This window comes from Capra hircus, chromosome 6 (genome assembly GCF_001704415.2).
Source record: "Capra hircus breed San Clemente chromosome 6, ASM170441v1, whole genome shotgun sequence".
NCBI lineage: Eukaryota > Metazoa > Chordata > Mammalia > Artiodactyla > Bovidae > Capra > Capra hircus.
Window position 1 is genome coordinate 67,837,856 of NC_030813.1, and position 13,554 is coordinate 67,851,409.

Below are 13,554 nucleotides of genomic sequence, written 5' to 3' on the forward strand. Positions count from 1 at the left end.
GCAAGCAGGGAGGCAGATGTATTCTCCTAGCCAGATCTTCCCAAGACTGAACCAAACAAAATATGCCCAAAGGTAACTAAAAGGTTACTGAAGTCACGGCTATTGTCCCCTATGTCCCAGTTGCTGTTGTACGGTTACTAAGTCATCTCCAACTCATTGCGACCCCATGGACTGCAGCCTGCTAGGCTTCCCTGTCCTGCACTATCTTCTGGAGTTTGCTCAGATTCATGTCTATTAAGTTAATGATGCTATCTAACCATCTTATCATCCTCTGCCACCTTCTTCTCCTTTTGCCGTCAGTCTTTTCTAATGAATCAGCTCTTCGCATCAGGTGGCTGAAGTTTTGGAGCTTTGGCTTCACCTTTGGTCTTTCCAATGAATATTCAGGGTTGATTTCTTTTTGATTGGTTTGATCTCCTTGGGACTCTCAAGTCTTCTCCAACACCACAGTTCAAAACCATCAATTCTTCCTCAATCAGCCTTCTTTATGGTCCAGCTCTCACATTTGTACATGATATCTGGAAAAACCACAGCTTTGACTATATGGACCTTTGTCAACAAAGTGATGGCTCTGCTTTTTAATATGCTGTCTAGGTTGGTCATAGCTTTCCTTCCAAGGAGCAAGTGTCTTTTAATTTCATGGCTGCAGTCACTGTCTGCAGTGATTTTGGGGTCCAAGAAAAGAAAAATTTGTCACTGTTTCCACTTTTCCCTTTCTATTTGCCATGAAGTGATGGGACTGGATGCCATGATCTTAGGTTTTTTGAATGGGGAGTTTTAAACCAGTTTTTCACTATCTTCTTTCACTCTCAAGAGGTTCTTTAGTTCTTCTTCATTTTCTGCCATTAAGTCCCAGTAAGCCATCTGATTAACCCATCGATGGTTAAAACAAAGTAGATATCTACCACTAGGTGACGCCAACCTTTATTCGGGAATAGGCTGTATATGGATCAAGCAGCCTGACTCCCAGAACTTCCTATAGAGCTCACAGCGCTAATCATACAGGTTGGCGCCAGATACATCAGTGACCTTGCAATAATGCGACACTACATTTGACAGGAATAAAATTTCCTGTGCCCCACTCACTGTACGGTGTTGTGGTTTTACCATAATGACTTCCTCACAGGGATGTCTGGTGTGCTCTAGGCCAGAGATATGAAACAGAAGCTAACTTATACCCATGCTTTCTCTTACATAGTCTTTACTGGCTCCAATTATGCCAGAAGTCTAACAGTGACAGCTAGGCACACTATTTGGCCATGTTGTGTGCTCTCTCAGTTCTGTTCAATTCAGTCGCTCAGTCATGTCCGACTCTTTACGACCCCATGAATCGCAGCACGCCAGGCCTCCCTGTCCATCACCAACTCCAGGAGTTCACTCAAACTCACGTCCATCGAGTCAGTGATGCCATCCAGCCATCTCATCCTCTGTCGTCCCCTTCTCCTCCTGCCCCCAATCCCTCCCAGCACCAGAGTCTTTTCCAATGAGTCAACTCTTCGCATGAGGTGGCCAAAGTACTGGAGTTTCAGCTTCAGCATCATTCCTTCCAAAGAACACCCAGGGCTGATCTCCTTTAGAATGGACTGGTTGGATCTCTATTACTACCTTAATACTGAACTACCAACACTTTCCAAGTGTCTGTGTGCTGGGTATTTGCCAGGCATTTTATATACATTATTTATGACACTTATAGCAACCTTACATGGTAGTATTTGGCCCCTGTTTTGCAGATCAGAGGACTGAAATTTAAAAGTTGGAGCATACTTCTCTAAAATATACTGTGTGCTCAGCTTCTGATCAATGAAAATACATTTAATAAATGGAACAAATGAGGAAAAAAGCTTTCAGTTTTGTCACATTGTAGCTAGAAAAGAGACAGAGAAACAGAAGTGAGAGAAGAAACATTATCTCAGTTTTAATTTTTACAAGAAAAACAAGCACAATCTCTAAAAATTTTAAGAATGGACACTATTAGAATGCTCAGACATTCTTGAAATGTCTACTTTTCCCCCTTACTTACAATAACAACAACAAAAATTTCCAAACTGAATCTCCAAAAAGGGGTGGGTGGGGAGGAATCCTATTTCAGTTTATAGAAAAAAGCTCTACTTCATGGAGTAAATTAATAGCCTCATCTATAGTATCAAGAATTTTTCAAATCTTGTCATTTGCATGACTAGAAGCAGCTCAAATTCTACTTGAACACTCAAGAAGGACATATCGAGTAGAATCTAAAGAATACTCAAGTTTTATTCCAAACCTATTCCCTATATCTAATGCTTTTAGCACATCATGAAAGTGGAAAACCACAAAACCAGATAAGATATATACACCTGAGAGTCAGCAAGGTTCATTCATTATGTAAATGACCAGTCCTCAATGAAAAAGAGTGAATAAACTCATGACTCAGCAAAATCACAAATAACATCATAACATTCAGGGCTGCTCACTAACATCTAAAATGTCAATGTCAAATTTGAAAATCCTAAGGATCTACTACTCCACCTTCTGATACTTCACAGTAAGGATTGATAAGACTAAGCCAAAAATTTGAAGTGGCTCATAGGCCTGGTTTCCTAATCTTGTCTGTTTCAACGAACAAATGTATGGCTAAAATTCAGTATGAAAAAAAATTTCCTCAAACATTCTAAATGCTACACTGCTGCTGCTAAGTTGCTTCAGTCGTGTCTGACTCTGTGCGATCCCATAGACGGCAGCCCACCAGGCTCCCCCGTCCCTGCGATTCTCCAGGCAAGAACACTGGAGTGGGATGCCATTCCCTTCTCCAATGCATGAAAGTGAAAAGTGAAAGTGAAGTTGCTCAGTCGTGTCTGATTCTTTGCGATGCCTTAGACTGCAGCCTACCAGGCTCCTCCGTCCATGGGATTTTCCAGGCAAGAGTACTGGAGTGGGGTGCCATTGCTTTCTCCATCTAAATGCTATGGTGCTGTTTAAATATGCTTTTTATCAAGGATTCTAAAGCCTCTGGTACTAACATTCTAACATTTGTAGTTGGCCATGACCCCAAAATTATTCTTCTGACTTTCTTGAAAAAAGAAAATTAGTCCTTTATCATCTTGATTTAATTTTGTTCCCATGATGTATCACACTGATTTAACCAGATTTTTTCCCATCACATTTATATAATCTCAATCCTTTGTCTAACTTATGATTTAAACTTTAATTTTATAAGATACTGGTCATTTCACCTAATTTTATATCACTGATTTTACCAATAAGAATAGTTTTATTTAAAAAGAGAACTAGCTTTATCATCTTCAGCAAATCACTGTAACTAAGAACATTTATCTGTAAGATAAAAACAACAGATAGCATTTATTGGACACTTCCCATGTTCATATTATCGTATCTAATTATTGTATTAAATTCTCATGATTCTTTTATAGAGGAGGAAAGAAATCAGTGAGTAATAACTTGTCCAAGTTACAAAGCAAGTAAATGACACAGCTGGGATTAAAAAACATTCCCAAAGTTCATCAGAATGATCAGGTGGTATAAGGGATACAGAGCTCTTTGTGTATTGTGAAGAGTTAAATATGTGATTATGACACATAATAACGTGTGATAACGACATGACAAATTAATAAAGAAACAAACAATTCGTAATATATGAGATCAAGCACTAACCCACAAACAACATGTACTACCCATCCATCTCATCAAAATAAAACTGAATCACATTTTAATACATATATATCATGTGGGACAAAAGTAATAGTCATATTAAATTCATATTAAGTTCAAAATATACTACCATTGATTACTCTCTGAATCTATTAAACCCTACATCATTTTGACACAGAAAAAAATTGGGTTCATTTGTCATGATAGTTCAGAAAGTTCTATTGATTTTTACTTCATATTCTGTAGTTGTAGTAATTTTGAAGAAGCTAAAAAGACTTGCATTTTACTGGGAAAGAGAAAACCTATATAGGATTTTGAATAATGAACATCAAAAAGATGCTTGTTCCTTGGGAGAAAAGCTGTGACAAACCTAGAAGGCATATTAAAAAGCAGAGACATTACTTTGCCAACAAACTTCCATCTAGTCAAAGTTATGGCTTTTCCAGTAGTCATGTATTGATGTGAGAGCTGGACCATAAAGAAAGCTGAGCACCAAAGAGTTGATGCTTTTGAACTGTGGTGTTGGAGAAGACTCTTGAGAGTCCCTTGGACTGCAAGGAGATCCAACCAGTCCATCCTAAAGGAAATCAGTCCTGAATATTCATTGGAAGGACAGATGCTGAAGCTCTAATCCTTTGGCCACCCAATGCAAAGAACTGACTCATCAGGGAAAGACCCTGATGCTGGGAAAGATTGAAGGCAGGAGAAGGGGTCCACAGAGGACAAGATGGTTGGATGGCATCACCGACACAATGGCCATGAGTTTGAACAAGCTCTGGGAGTTGGTGGTGATGGACAGGGAAGCCTGGTGTGCTGCAGTCCATGGGGTCGCAGAGTCGGACGTGACTGAGTGACTGAACTGAACTGATGCTTTTGGTATATATTTCTTTGATGAGTGCAATTAAATGAAAATATGAAGATAATGGTAAAAGAGAAAAGGGTAATAAATGTTGTTGTACAAAAGAAAATAATATAACACTGTAAAGAAATTGTACTCCAATTAAAAAATAAAATTTTTTTAAAAGAAATGTTAAGCAGAAAGGGAAGTGTAGGTTAGAAGAGTATGATAAAAGAACCAAAAACAAGGATGAGCTATGAGAGCCACTGTATTTCCCCTTTTTATACTTTGTGAGTCCATGTGAACCATGGATATGAAAGGATTTTGTGCAGAGGACTTGAAAAATGGGCCTGAAAGGATTTTCTTAGGTTTACGGACCTTGAATTTTTTTTCCCTACTAGAAGAGTTATCTGGACTATTAGATTTTTTAAAGGAACAGGAGGAAAAGGAAGATCAAGACAAAGACAACAGAGAAGGGTAAAGGACAGTTGAGAAGGAAGGGTAAGGGGAGAAAGAAAACCCTCCAAGGGCTTGTCTGTGCACTGAAGCTCTGAAGCCAGTGCAACTATAGGTAACTTTTAGATAAGAAGAGAGGCCAGTTGCTAAGTGGAAGACCGTCATGGCAAACAAGGGAGAAGAGGCACAAACGAGTCAGGGATCACGGAGGGGCCTGAAAGTCAGTGCACGAGTTTGCACTTTCTTTGGCTGGGAGAAGAAATTCCTCTATCATGTAACTAAGAAATGCAAATACTGATGACTAAATTTGTCACAAGATCTACATTTAGCACGAGATCAACCTCGATGGGGCTTCCCAGGTGGAGCTAGTGGTAAAAATATGCCTCACAATGCAGGAGACATAAGAGATTTGGGTTCAATCCCTGGCTCAGGAAGATCCCCTGGAGGAGTGCATGACAACCCACTCTAGTATTCTTGCCTGGAGAACCCCATGCACAGAAGAGTCTGGCAGGCTATGGTCCATGGGGTCACAAAGAATCGGACACAACTAAAGTGACTTAGCATGCATGTAACCTTGATGAACGCCAAGCCCAAGTCTGTTCATTGTATCATGTTTCTGGTCCTCAGCTCCTTCTATTTCTCTACTGACTTCAGCCCTAGGATCTAGGATCCAGCTAAACTAAGAGATCACAGAAAGCAAATCTGGCTTTCAGAAAGCACAACTTTCAGAGGAAACTTCTTTCCCACATTGACTAAATAAATCTTTATGAAAGGTACAAATTAAAGTGATTTTACCTTTGATTAATGCGTTTATTTCACATATTCAAAGTTATTAAACTTTTATTTTAAACAAAATTAAAAAAAAGAAAAATGTATTTTTATCTGTGGGTTTCAGATATTCAGATTTCAATATTTTTTCACATACATTGTAAAAACAAAGGCAAAGTACACATGATTACACAATTCAAATATTTTTATAGTGGTTATGTCAAAAGACTATCAAATCAATTAACTTTTTATATCTTACACTTGCTTTTTCATGTCATATTAGGTATTCTATTCCATTTTATACAACAAAAACAAAACTCCCTGTCCAAACGTGTCATATGCAAAATATGATTTCTTTTTCTTTTAGGTGACCTGATTTTTTCTTTTCCCAAAACATTACAGCATGCATGGCTGGAAATACATGGATCATCTTTGAATGCTGTATAAGTTTTTAAAGAATACAAACTATGGAAAACATACTTTCACATCAGTACAGGCACTTATACATATACTTGTACTAACCATGAATAGTTAAAATAAGTATAACGTGATAGCTGACACTAAATTACATATTTATATCTTCACTATCTATGTCACTGACATGGTGAGCTCAGGAATGCAGTACCTAGAACAATACCACCCAACAGTAGACATTCTAACACTTATTGAATGAATGAAAGTGAAAGAGAAAGTCATGTCCAACTCTTTACAACCCCATGGACTGTAGTCCATGGAATTTTCCAGGCCAGAGTACTGGAGTGGGGAGCCTTTCCCTTCTCCAAGGGATCTTCCCAACCCAGGGATCAAATCTAGGTCTCTCGCATTTCAGGCGGACTCTTTACCAGCTGAGCCACCAGGGAAGCCCAAGAATACTGGAGTGGGTAGCCTATCCCTCCTCCAGCAGATCTTCTCGACCCAGGAATTGAACCGGGGTCTCCTGCTTTGCAGGCACATTCTTTACCAACTGAGCTATCAGGGAAGCCCGCTGAATGAACAAACATAAATAATTCATTATCCTGAAAATCATTTGCACTTGACAGTTCAGATCACCCCCACTGCTCAACAATCACTGCACAATTATTACATGCTGAAATGCAGGCTTGAGGGCTAGGAAGAGAATTTCTTTAAAAGTGGAGGTAAAAAGGAATTGAAGTAGGTAAATGACAGGCAGACTATAGTGACAGCTAAAACCCATATTTAACACAGTTTCTATTCAGCTCCATTTTACTAACATGATTTCATGTCTTAGATGGCAAATGAAGGTAGAAAGAACAGGGAGAGACAGGTACAGGACATGCAATCCTCAGGCAATTGAAAGGCATAAAATTAAATTACAGGAATTGTGTTTCTGTGAGAATTTTAGATATAACATCCTAAATTAGGGAACTGAAACATGAAAGCAAATCAGTGTAAAATAAGAAATACAGACTTTGCAGAGCTTACCTGCTTTAGAACTTCAACTAAAACTAGACAAAAAATGAAATCTACTGCTAAGTCTCTCCTTTCAAGAAGATAGTCTCTTTCACGTTGCTGTTCATCCCTGAAACAAGAATCTCAAATTAGGACTACATTATGAAAAGAGCTCTTGGTTAGTATTTCATGTTATTTACTGAATTCCTAGTACATAATGGTGTTTCATGGCAAGCGTTAAGTTTTTGTAATCACCCAACATATATATTGCATTTCTTGTGTTCTCATTTTGTACATTAAGAACTTACATGCAAATCTCACTACTACATCTGTCAGAAATTAAACCTAATCTAAAAGAATGAGAGGGACTTTCTGGTGGTTCAGTGGTTAGGACTCCGTGCCTCCTGTGCAGGGGTGATGGGTTCAATTCCTGGTCAGGGAACTAGGATCCCACATGCCAAGTGGCACAGCTGAAAAAATGAATACAATTTATACCCTACTGTTGTGTGAAAATTGTATAAATCTTAATTATGTTGAATAGGTTCACAGAGCTTTTCAGGCCTACGATATCCTTCTACTTCTCTGTATAATCATTCTGTTAATTTTTAGAGTTTGATATTGAAACTCCAACTAAAAATCTTATCTACGTCAAAAAATTACTGTAATATATAATGGAACGATATGTAACCTTGTTCTATATTTTCCAAGTCTCCTGTAAGTGTGTTATCATATGTTCATAATTTAAAAAAAATTAAACATACAAATGGAAAATTTTTAGTAAATAAAACCGTATTTTAAAATAAATAAAAAAATAAAAGAATAAGAGGAAGAAAAATATGAAAATACAGTGCCAGGTCATTTTTTCACAAATCTAAGTTGGAAAATCACAAGTGGCTTCTGCTGAAGTCCAATTCTAAACCACGGGCCATCATCTGAAAACAAACATGTTTTACTTAAATCCATGATCTCCCTGGGAAATTTGAAGAACAGAAAAGACAAGTTCAAGGATTTAACTCCAAGAAGAGTCTCAAGTGTAAGAACATAAGGTTTGAGCAGTCTTCCAATATCACAATTGTTTCCCTTCACAAACCATATGAACAAGACTTTCTTTGAATATTTCTTAACTTTGTCAATGACTGGTAAAGCTCCTCTCTGCACCACAGAGATGGCTTTCTGGAAACGCATTTTGGCAAGACTAGCTCCAGCAGTGACTCCTGAAGGGCAGCACCTACTTTAACCGCTACCTTCACTTGGCTCACAGTTTAAGTGTGAGCATCTTTTCCCTCTGTTACCTGTTCAACAAAAGTAACCGAACAATAACAATCATCAGCTGATAACACTATAGCCTCTTCATTGGAAGTGCTTCAACCCCAGACAGAAAAGTAAAAAAATGTGCCACTTACCCCTTAGATTTTGTGCTAGACCGAGGCCTATATTCATACGATTCATCTTCAGTTCCGTTCTGGCGTTTGTACCAGTCAAACAAGGTGCGGAGTAAGGAAGGGAGACAGTGCTCTGCTACTGAGCTCATAGAGCTTATCAACTGAAAACACAAGATGTTGCCAAAGATAAAATACACCAAAGTGCCATGCTTCTAACTCTACTTGCAATCACTTAGAAATGAGCAATATTTCTGGAATAAATTAACACGAAACATAGTAATTCAAGAGCAATGAATGTGTTTCAAAATAAAAATAAGGGCTGGGAGTCTAGCCAAGTAATAAAGTATAGTGAGTTAACATTTCACTGACTTTCAAAATTTACCCAAATCCTTGCAGTTTAGTTAAGTGGCTTTCCACCCTTTACCTGCCTCCATATGCTACTCGTGTGAAAACATGACTGTCAGTAACATCCCTGATTATATTCACGACACCTCTGGGTGAACTGTTACACACAACATGAAACAATCACACCTACTTCCTTTTCCTGGCCAGTTCCTCTCTACTCATGTGAATGAAATGTTCTAAAATGTTACCACTAGAAGGGATAAAGAGATGCAGAGAAGACCATATCAGTTAGAACTATGGGAAAAGCTCCACTTGCCTCTGTGCTGCTATGACACGGAACAGAGAATTATAATTACACAATTTGTGATATTCACAAATAAACATATTAGAAATGTGTTATATACATGCTTTTCAAGCTCAAAATATATAAATGGACAGCATAAAAATAAATGGAGTGGGCCGGATGCCTGCCACTCAATTTGAGGCATCCCTTAAACTATCTGAACTGCAGGTTAGCTTTATCAGATTCATTTCATGAATGAACCCAGCTTGCCTGTAGTGGTGGTAAGAGGTACACCAGCTACCATTAGTCATCCCTAAGGTCACTCTTCATCTTGAGGATCCAGAGAAAAAACATACTCTCTTCATAAGAAACTTTGTATCTGATTCAATCCATTGTTCATAAAATTAGTATTTTAAAATTAGCGTACAGTGAAACATGCTTCCCTTTGTTTGACTTAACTAAAAAAACTGCAGGCTGCGGGGATACTCAACGTCTCACTCAGTTCCACAACTGTAGGAAGTGTCAGTTAATGAAGATAAATGGCTACCTCTAGGAATTAAACATTTATTTTTCCTAATATTTTATATTTTTCATGTAACAAAGAATGAAACAGGTTGATTGTGCATTCTTCTCTCTTTTTATAATCTGTCTTCCTTTAATCACGCATTTATGATTTATAAATTATCATAACCTGACAGGCGAATAGTTTCTAATCTAGAAAATTAAAATAAAAACAAGATTCTAATTTTATTTAAGCATTTTGAAATTTTATATTTCATTAACAATGAATACTATCAATCAAAGGAAATCTCTTAATATTTAGAGAAGGAACAATAAAACATCATCTGCTACTGTAAATATATAAAAGCAGTTTATTTCACAAATAGCTTTTATTGTAAAAAAAGAATCAAGCTATTGGGCATGATAATTTAGTTTTATTAATCATTTACATAAGAAAAGAAATGAAAATTTCCTTAAAATATGGCTTAATAAGTTTCAAATTCTGATCATTCATTCATCATTAGTTAAATAGATTCAAGATGTGAATAATCTAAAATACTTTAGATTATCTTTAAAATATTAGTAATACATTAATAATAACTAGTACTTAGTATCTTCTGTAATGGCATTAAGATTTGAAAAGGGCTATATGAAGTGATCTTATTATTACCATAACAAAAGCCTTCTTATTTATAGCTTCCTCTTAGACCAGCAGTTATTTACTAAGTGTATGCATCAGAATCACCTAGGGAGCTATTGCAAAATACAGGTGCCAGAGCACCACTCTTGGTCAGCAGAACTGAAGCAGGATCCAGAAACACAGTATTTTGGTACGCCTCCACCAAGTAATTCTAACCAGTCATCTCTATCTAATCAAGCAGACTAACACGAGCATTAACTTCTATTTCCTAGATACCTAATTATGGGAAAAGTAGCTCAGGAATACTAGGTGGCAACAGAAAGCTGATCTCCGTTATTGAGTTTTGCAGACAATCAGTATATAATGAAATAATTATTGAGCAAACATAATTATGATAAAAATAACACTTGATCAAATATTCAATATTAGCAAGAGGAAAGAACAGACATTAGAAAAATACCACTAAATTTTAGATATTAGTATTCTTTATAAAGATTTCTGGTTTGGGGATTATTTTGGGGTGGGGGGGGTGGCCATTGTATATTTTCTTTTTAAGCTTCTTTGGCTTTCTAACACAGGCACTCCCCTTGATCTTTGCACAAGCACAGCTACAAGTTTGAGTACAGGGTGTAGTCAATGCCTCCTAGGACAACCCACAACTGCTGCAGCCCTCCATTCATCAGACAAGTATGGGCAACATTCTCGATAGCTCTCAGAATGGAATGAACCCCCAGTGCCCAGAGCAGTGATCTCTATCAATTCCTCCTTTTCCCTGCATCACTCTCTTAAGTCTCCTCCCTAGAATCTCTTTCTAGAACCCAGTCTTTGTCTCTGGCTCTGCCTTTAGAAGGGGGTGGAAAGGGAGAAAACCAGGCTAGATGCTTCAATATAAAGGTTCTGAAGCCCCAACAGGAAAAACAGTAAAGAGTAAAATGTTAAGAGGTCAAATATGTAAAATTGTATACAAGGAAAGATTGAGAGATATAATTGGAAACCTTCTGAAAATTTTCAAAGGGCACAGTAGAGAGAGTACCAATGAAAAGCAAAGTTTTAAAACATTTAATAAGCAGATATCAATAAAGTTTACAGCTCATAACTCATTCTATTTGTTTTGTTAAAAAACAAACTACCAAGGAATTCCATGGCAGTCCAGTGGTTAGCATGCCATGCTTCCAACGCTGGTAACCTGGGTTTCATCCTTGGTCAGGTAACTTTGTGTGTGTGTATAAAATATATGTATATATTTATATAAAACAGACTATCAGCTCCAAACAGAATCTAGTGTATAACGATATATAGGGCCACTAAACAAAATATAAAATACTGGGTGTATATTTGGATCAGACTGTTAGGATAAACATTTTCTTTTCAGGAAAAAAGAAAGAAAAAAAAAATACTGGCATACCTGGTCAAACTGAAGATCTTCACCCCTCTGAAGAGATCTAGATAATGGCTTCTCCTGCAGTTGAAAAACAAGTATATGCAAAATATTAGAAATTTTACATATATTAAACAGTTGAGATTTGTAAGTTGGTTTTGCTTTCTTTGTAATTAATTTTCTTTTGTAATTAAATAGTTTTAAGGAAAGGTGCTGATGTGCTAATACAAACAAAATTTAATTAATTTAGAAGAGCATACACAGCGTGACCCTTTCTGTCAGCCTTACTATCTACTTTTCTTGCTTCCTATTCCACATAGAATTATTTAACTTACTGAATGTCAGAGGTGTCTCAGATTATGTTCAAATCTATTACAACTGATTCTTTTATTCAGATTCCTTAGGATGATTTTCTAAACTTTCTACATTAGGCTTTCTTATTGAATTTTTACCTGAAATACGTTATCATAAAAAACCAATGCTATTCTTCAACTGGAATTTAGAAATTTAGAGAGAATTTAGAATTTTTAGAATTTTAAATTTCAGTTCAGTTCAGTTCAATTCAGTCGCTCAGTCGTGTCTGACTCTTTGCGACCCCATGAATCACAGTACGCCAGGCCTCCCTGTCCATCACCAACTCCTGGAGTTTTAAATTTAGAATTTTAGAATTTAGAGAAAAACTGAAATTAAGAAATTTGTATATTCTGAAGCTATCTATCTAAGAGTCTCAATTTCCTTCTCTCATTTATGACTCACCTTCATGAAAATAAACTCACAAACATTTTTGTCACTGAAAAATTCCTAATCTAACTATCAGAGAATCATGTTTCTAACTAATTTAATTGGAGTCAGTAAAATACTTGAATTTTATGTTGCTTGACTTTCTTTTTTTTTAATTAATTTATTTCTATTGAAGGATAATTGCTTTATAGAATTTTGCTGTTTTCTGTCAAACCTCAACATGAATCAGCCATAGGTATACATATATCCCCGTCCTTTTGAAACTCCCTCCCAGTCCCACCCCTCTAGGTTGATATGGAGCCCCTGTTTGAGTTTCCTGAGCCATACAGCAAATTCCTATTGGCTATCTATTTTACATATGGTAATGTAAGTTTCCATGTTACTCTTTCCATACATCTCACCCCCTCCTCCCCTCTCCCCAAGTCCTTAAGTCTGTTCTCTCTGTTTCTCCACTGTTGCCCTGTAAATAAATTCTTCAGTACCATTTTTCTAGATTTCATATATATTTGTTAGAATACAGTATTTATCTTTCTCTTTCAGATCTCACTTCACTCTGTATAATAGGTTCTAGGTTCATCCACCTCATTAGAACTGACTCAAGTGTGTTCCTTTTATGGCTGAGTAATATTCCATTGTGTATATATACCACAACTTCTTTATCCATTCATCCGTTGATAGACATCTAGGTTGCTTCCGTGTTCTAGTTATTGTAAATAGTGCTGCAGTGAACAATGGGATACGTGTGTCTCTTTCAATTTTGGTTTTATGCCACTTGACTTTCTTAATAGGCAAAAGATTTTTGGTATGTCCTTGGCACTTGAGTCCTTAAATGCTAAGCACACTTTGGTAATTATCTTGCAGACAAGTCTCTCTCTAAAACCAACTACTATACACGATAAAGGAGAAGGCAATGGCACCCTACTCCAGTACTCTTGCCTGGAAAATCCCATGGATGGAGAAGCTTGGTAGGCTGCAGTCCATGGGGTCGCTGGGAGTCAGACACGACTGAGTAACTTCACTTTCACTTCTTACTTTCATGCATTAGAGATGGAAATGGCAACCCACTCCAGTTTTCTTGCCTGGAGAATCCCAGGGACGGGGGAGCCTGGTGGGCTGCCGTCTGTGGGACCGCACAGAGTCGGACACGAGTGAAGAGACTTAGCAGCA

General features: G+C 37.2%; 1 protein-coding gene across 8 annotated transcripts in view; it reads right to left on the reverse strand.

The window, feature by feature from the left end:
- The window catches only part of FRYL (FRY like transcription coactivator), a 257,732-nt gene that overhangs the window by 117,255 nt on the left and 126,923 nt on the right, over positions 1–13,554 (reverse strand). For all 8 annotated transcript variants that reach the window (XR_001918189.1, XM_018049433.1, XM_018049438.1 and 5 more), the window contains 3 exons: positions 11,674–11,727; positions 8,521–8,660; positions 7,151–7,247 (listed from right to left, as the gene is read on the reverse strand). Coding sequence is in view for 7 of the 8 variants with exons in the window: in XM_018049433.1 (XP_017904922.1) it covers positions 7,151–7,247; positions 8,521–8,660; positions 11,674–11,727 (291 nt within the window). In the remaining variant the exon portion in view is untranslated. The remainder of the gene's footprint in view (positions 1–7,150; positions 7,248–8,520; positions 8,661–11,673; positions 11,728–13,554) is intronic.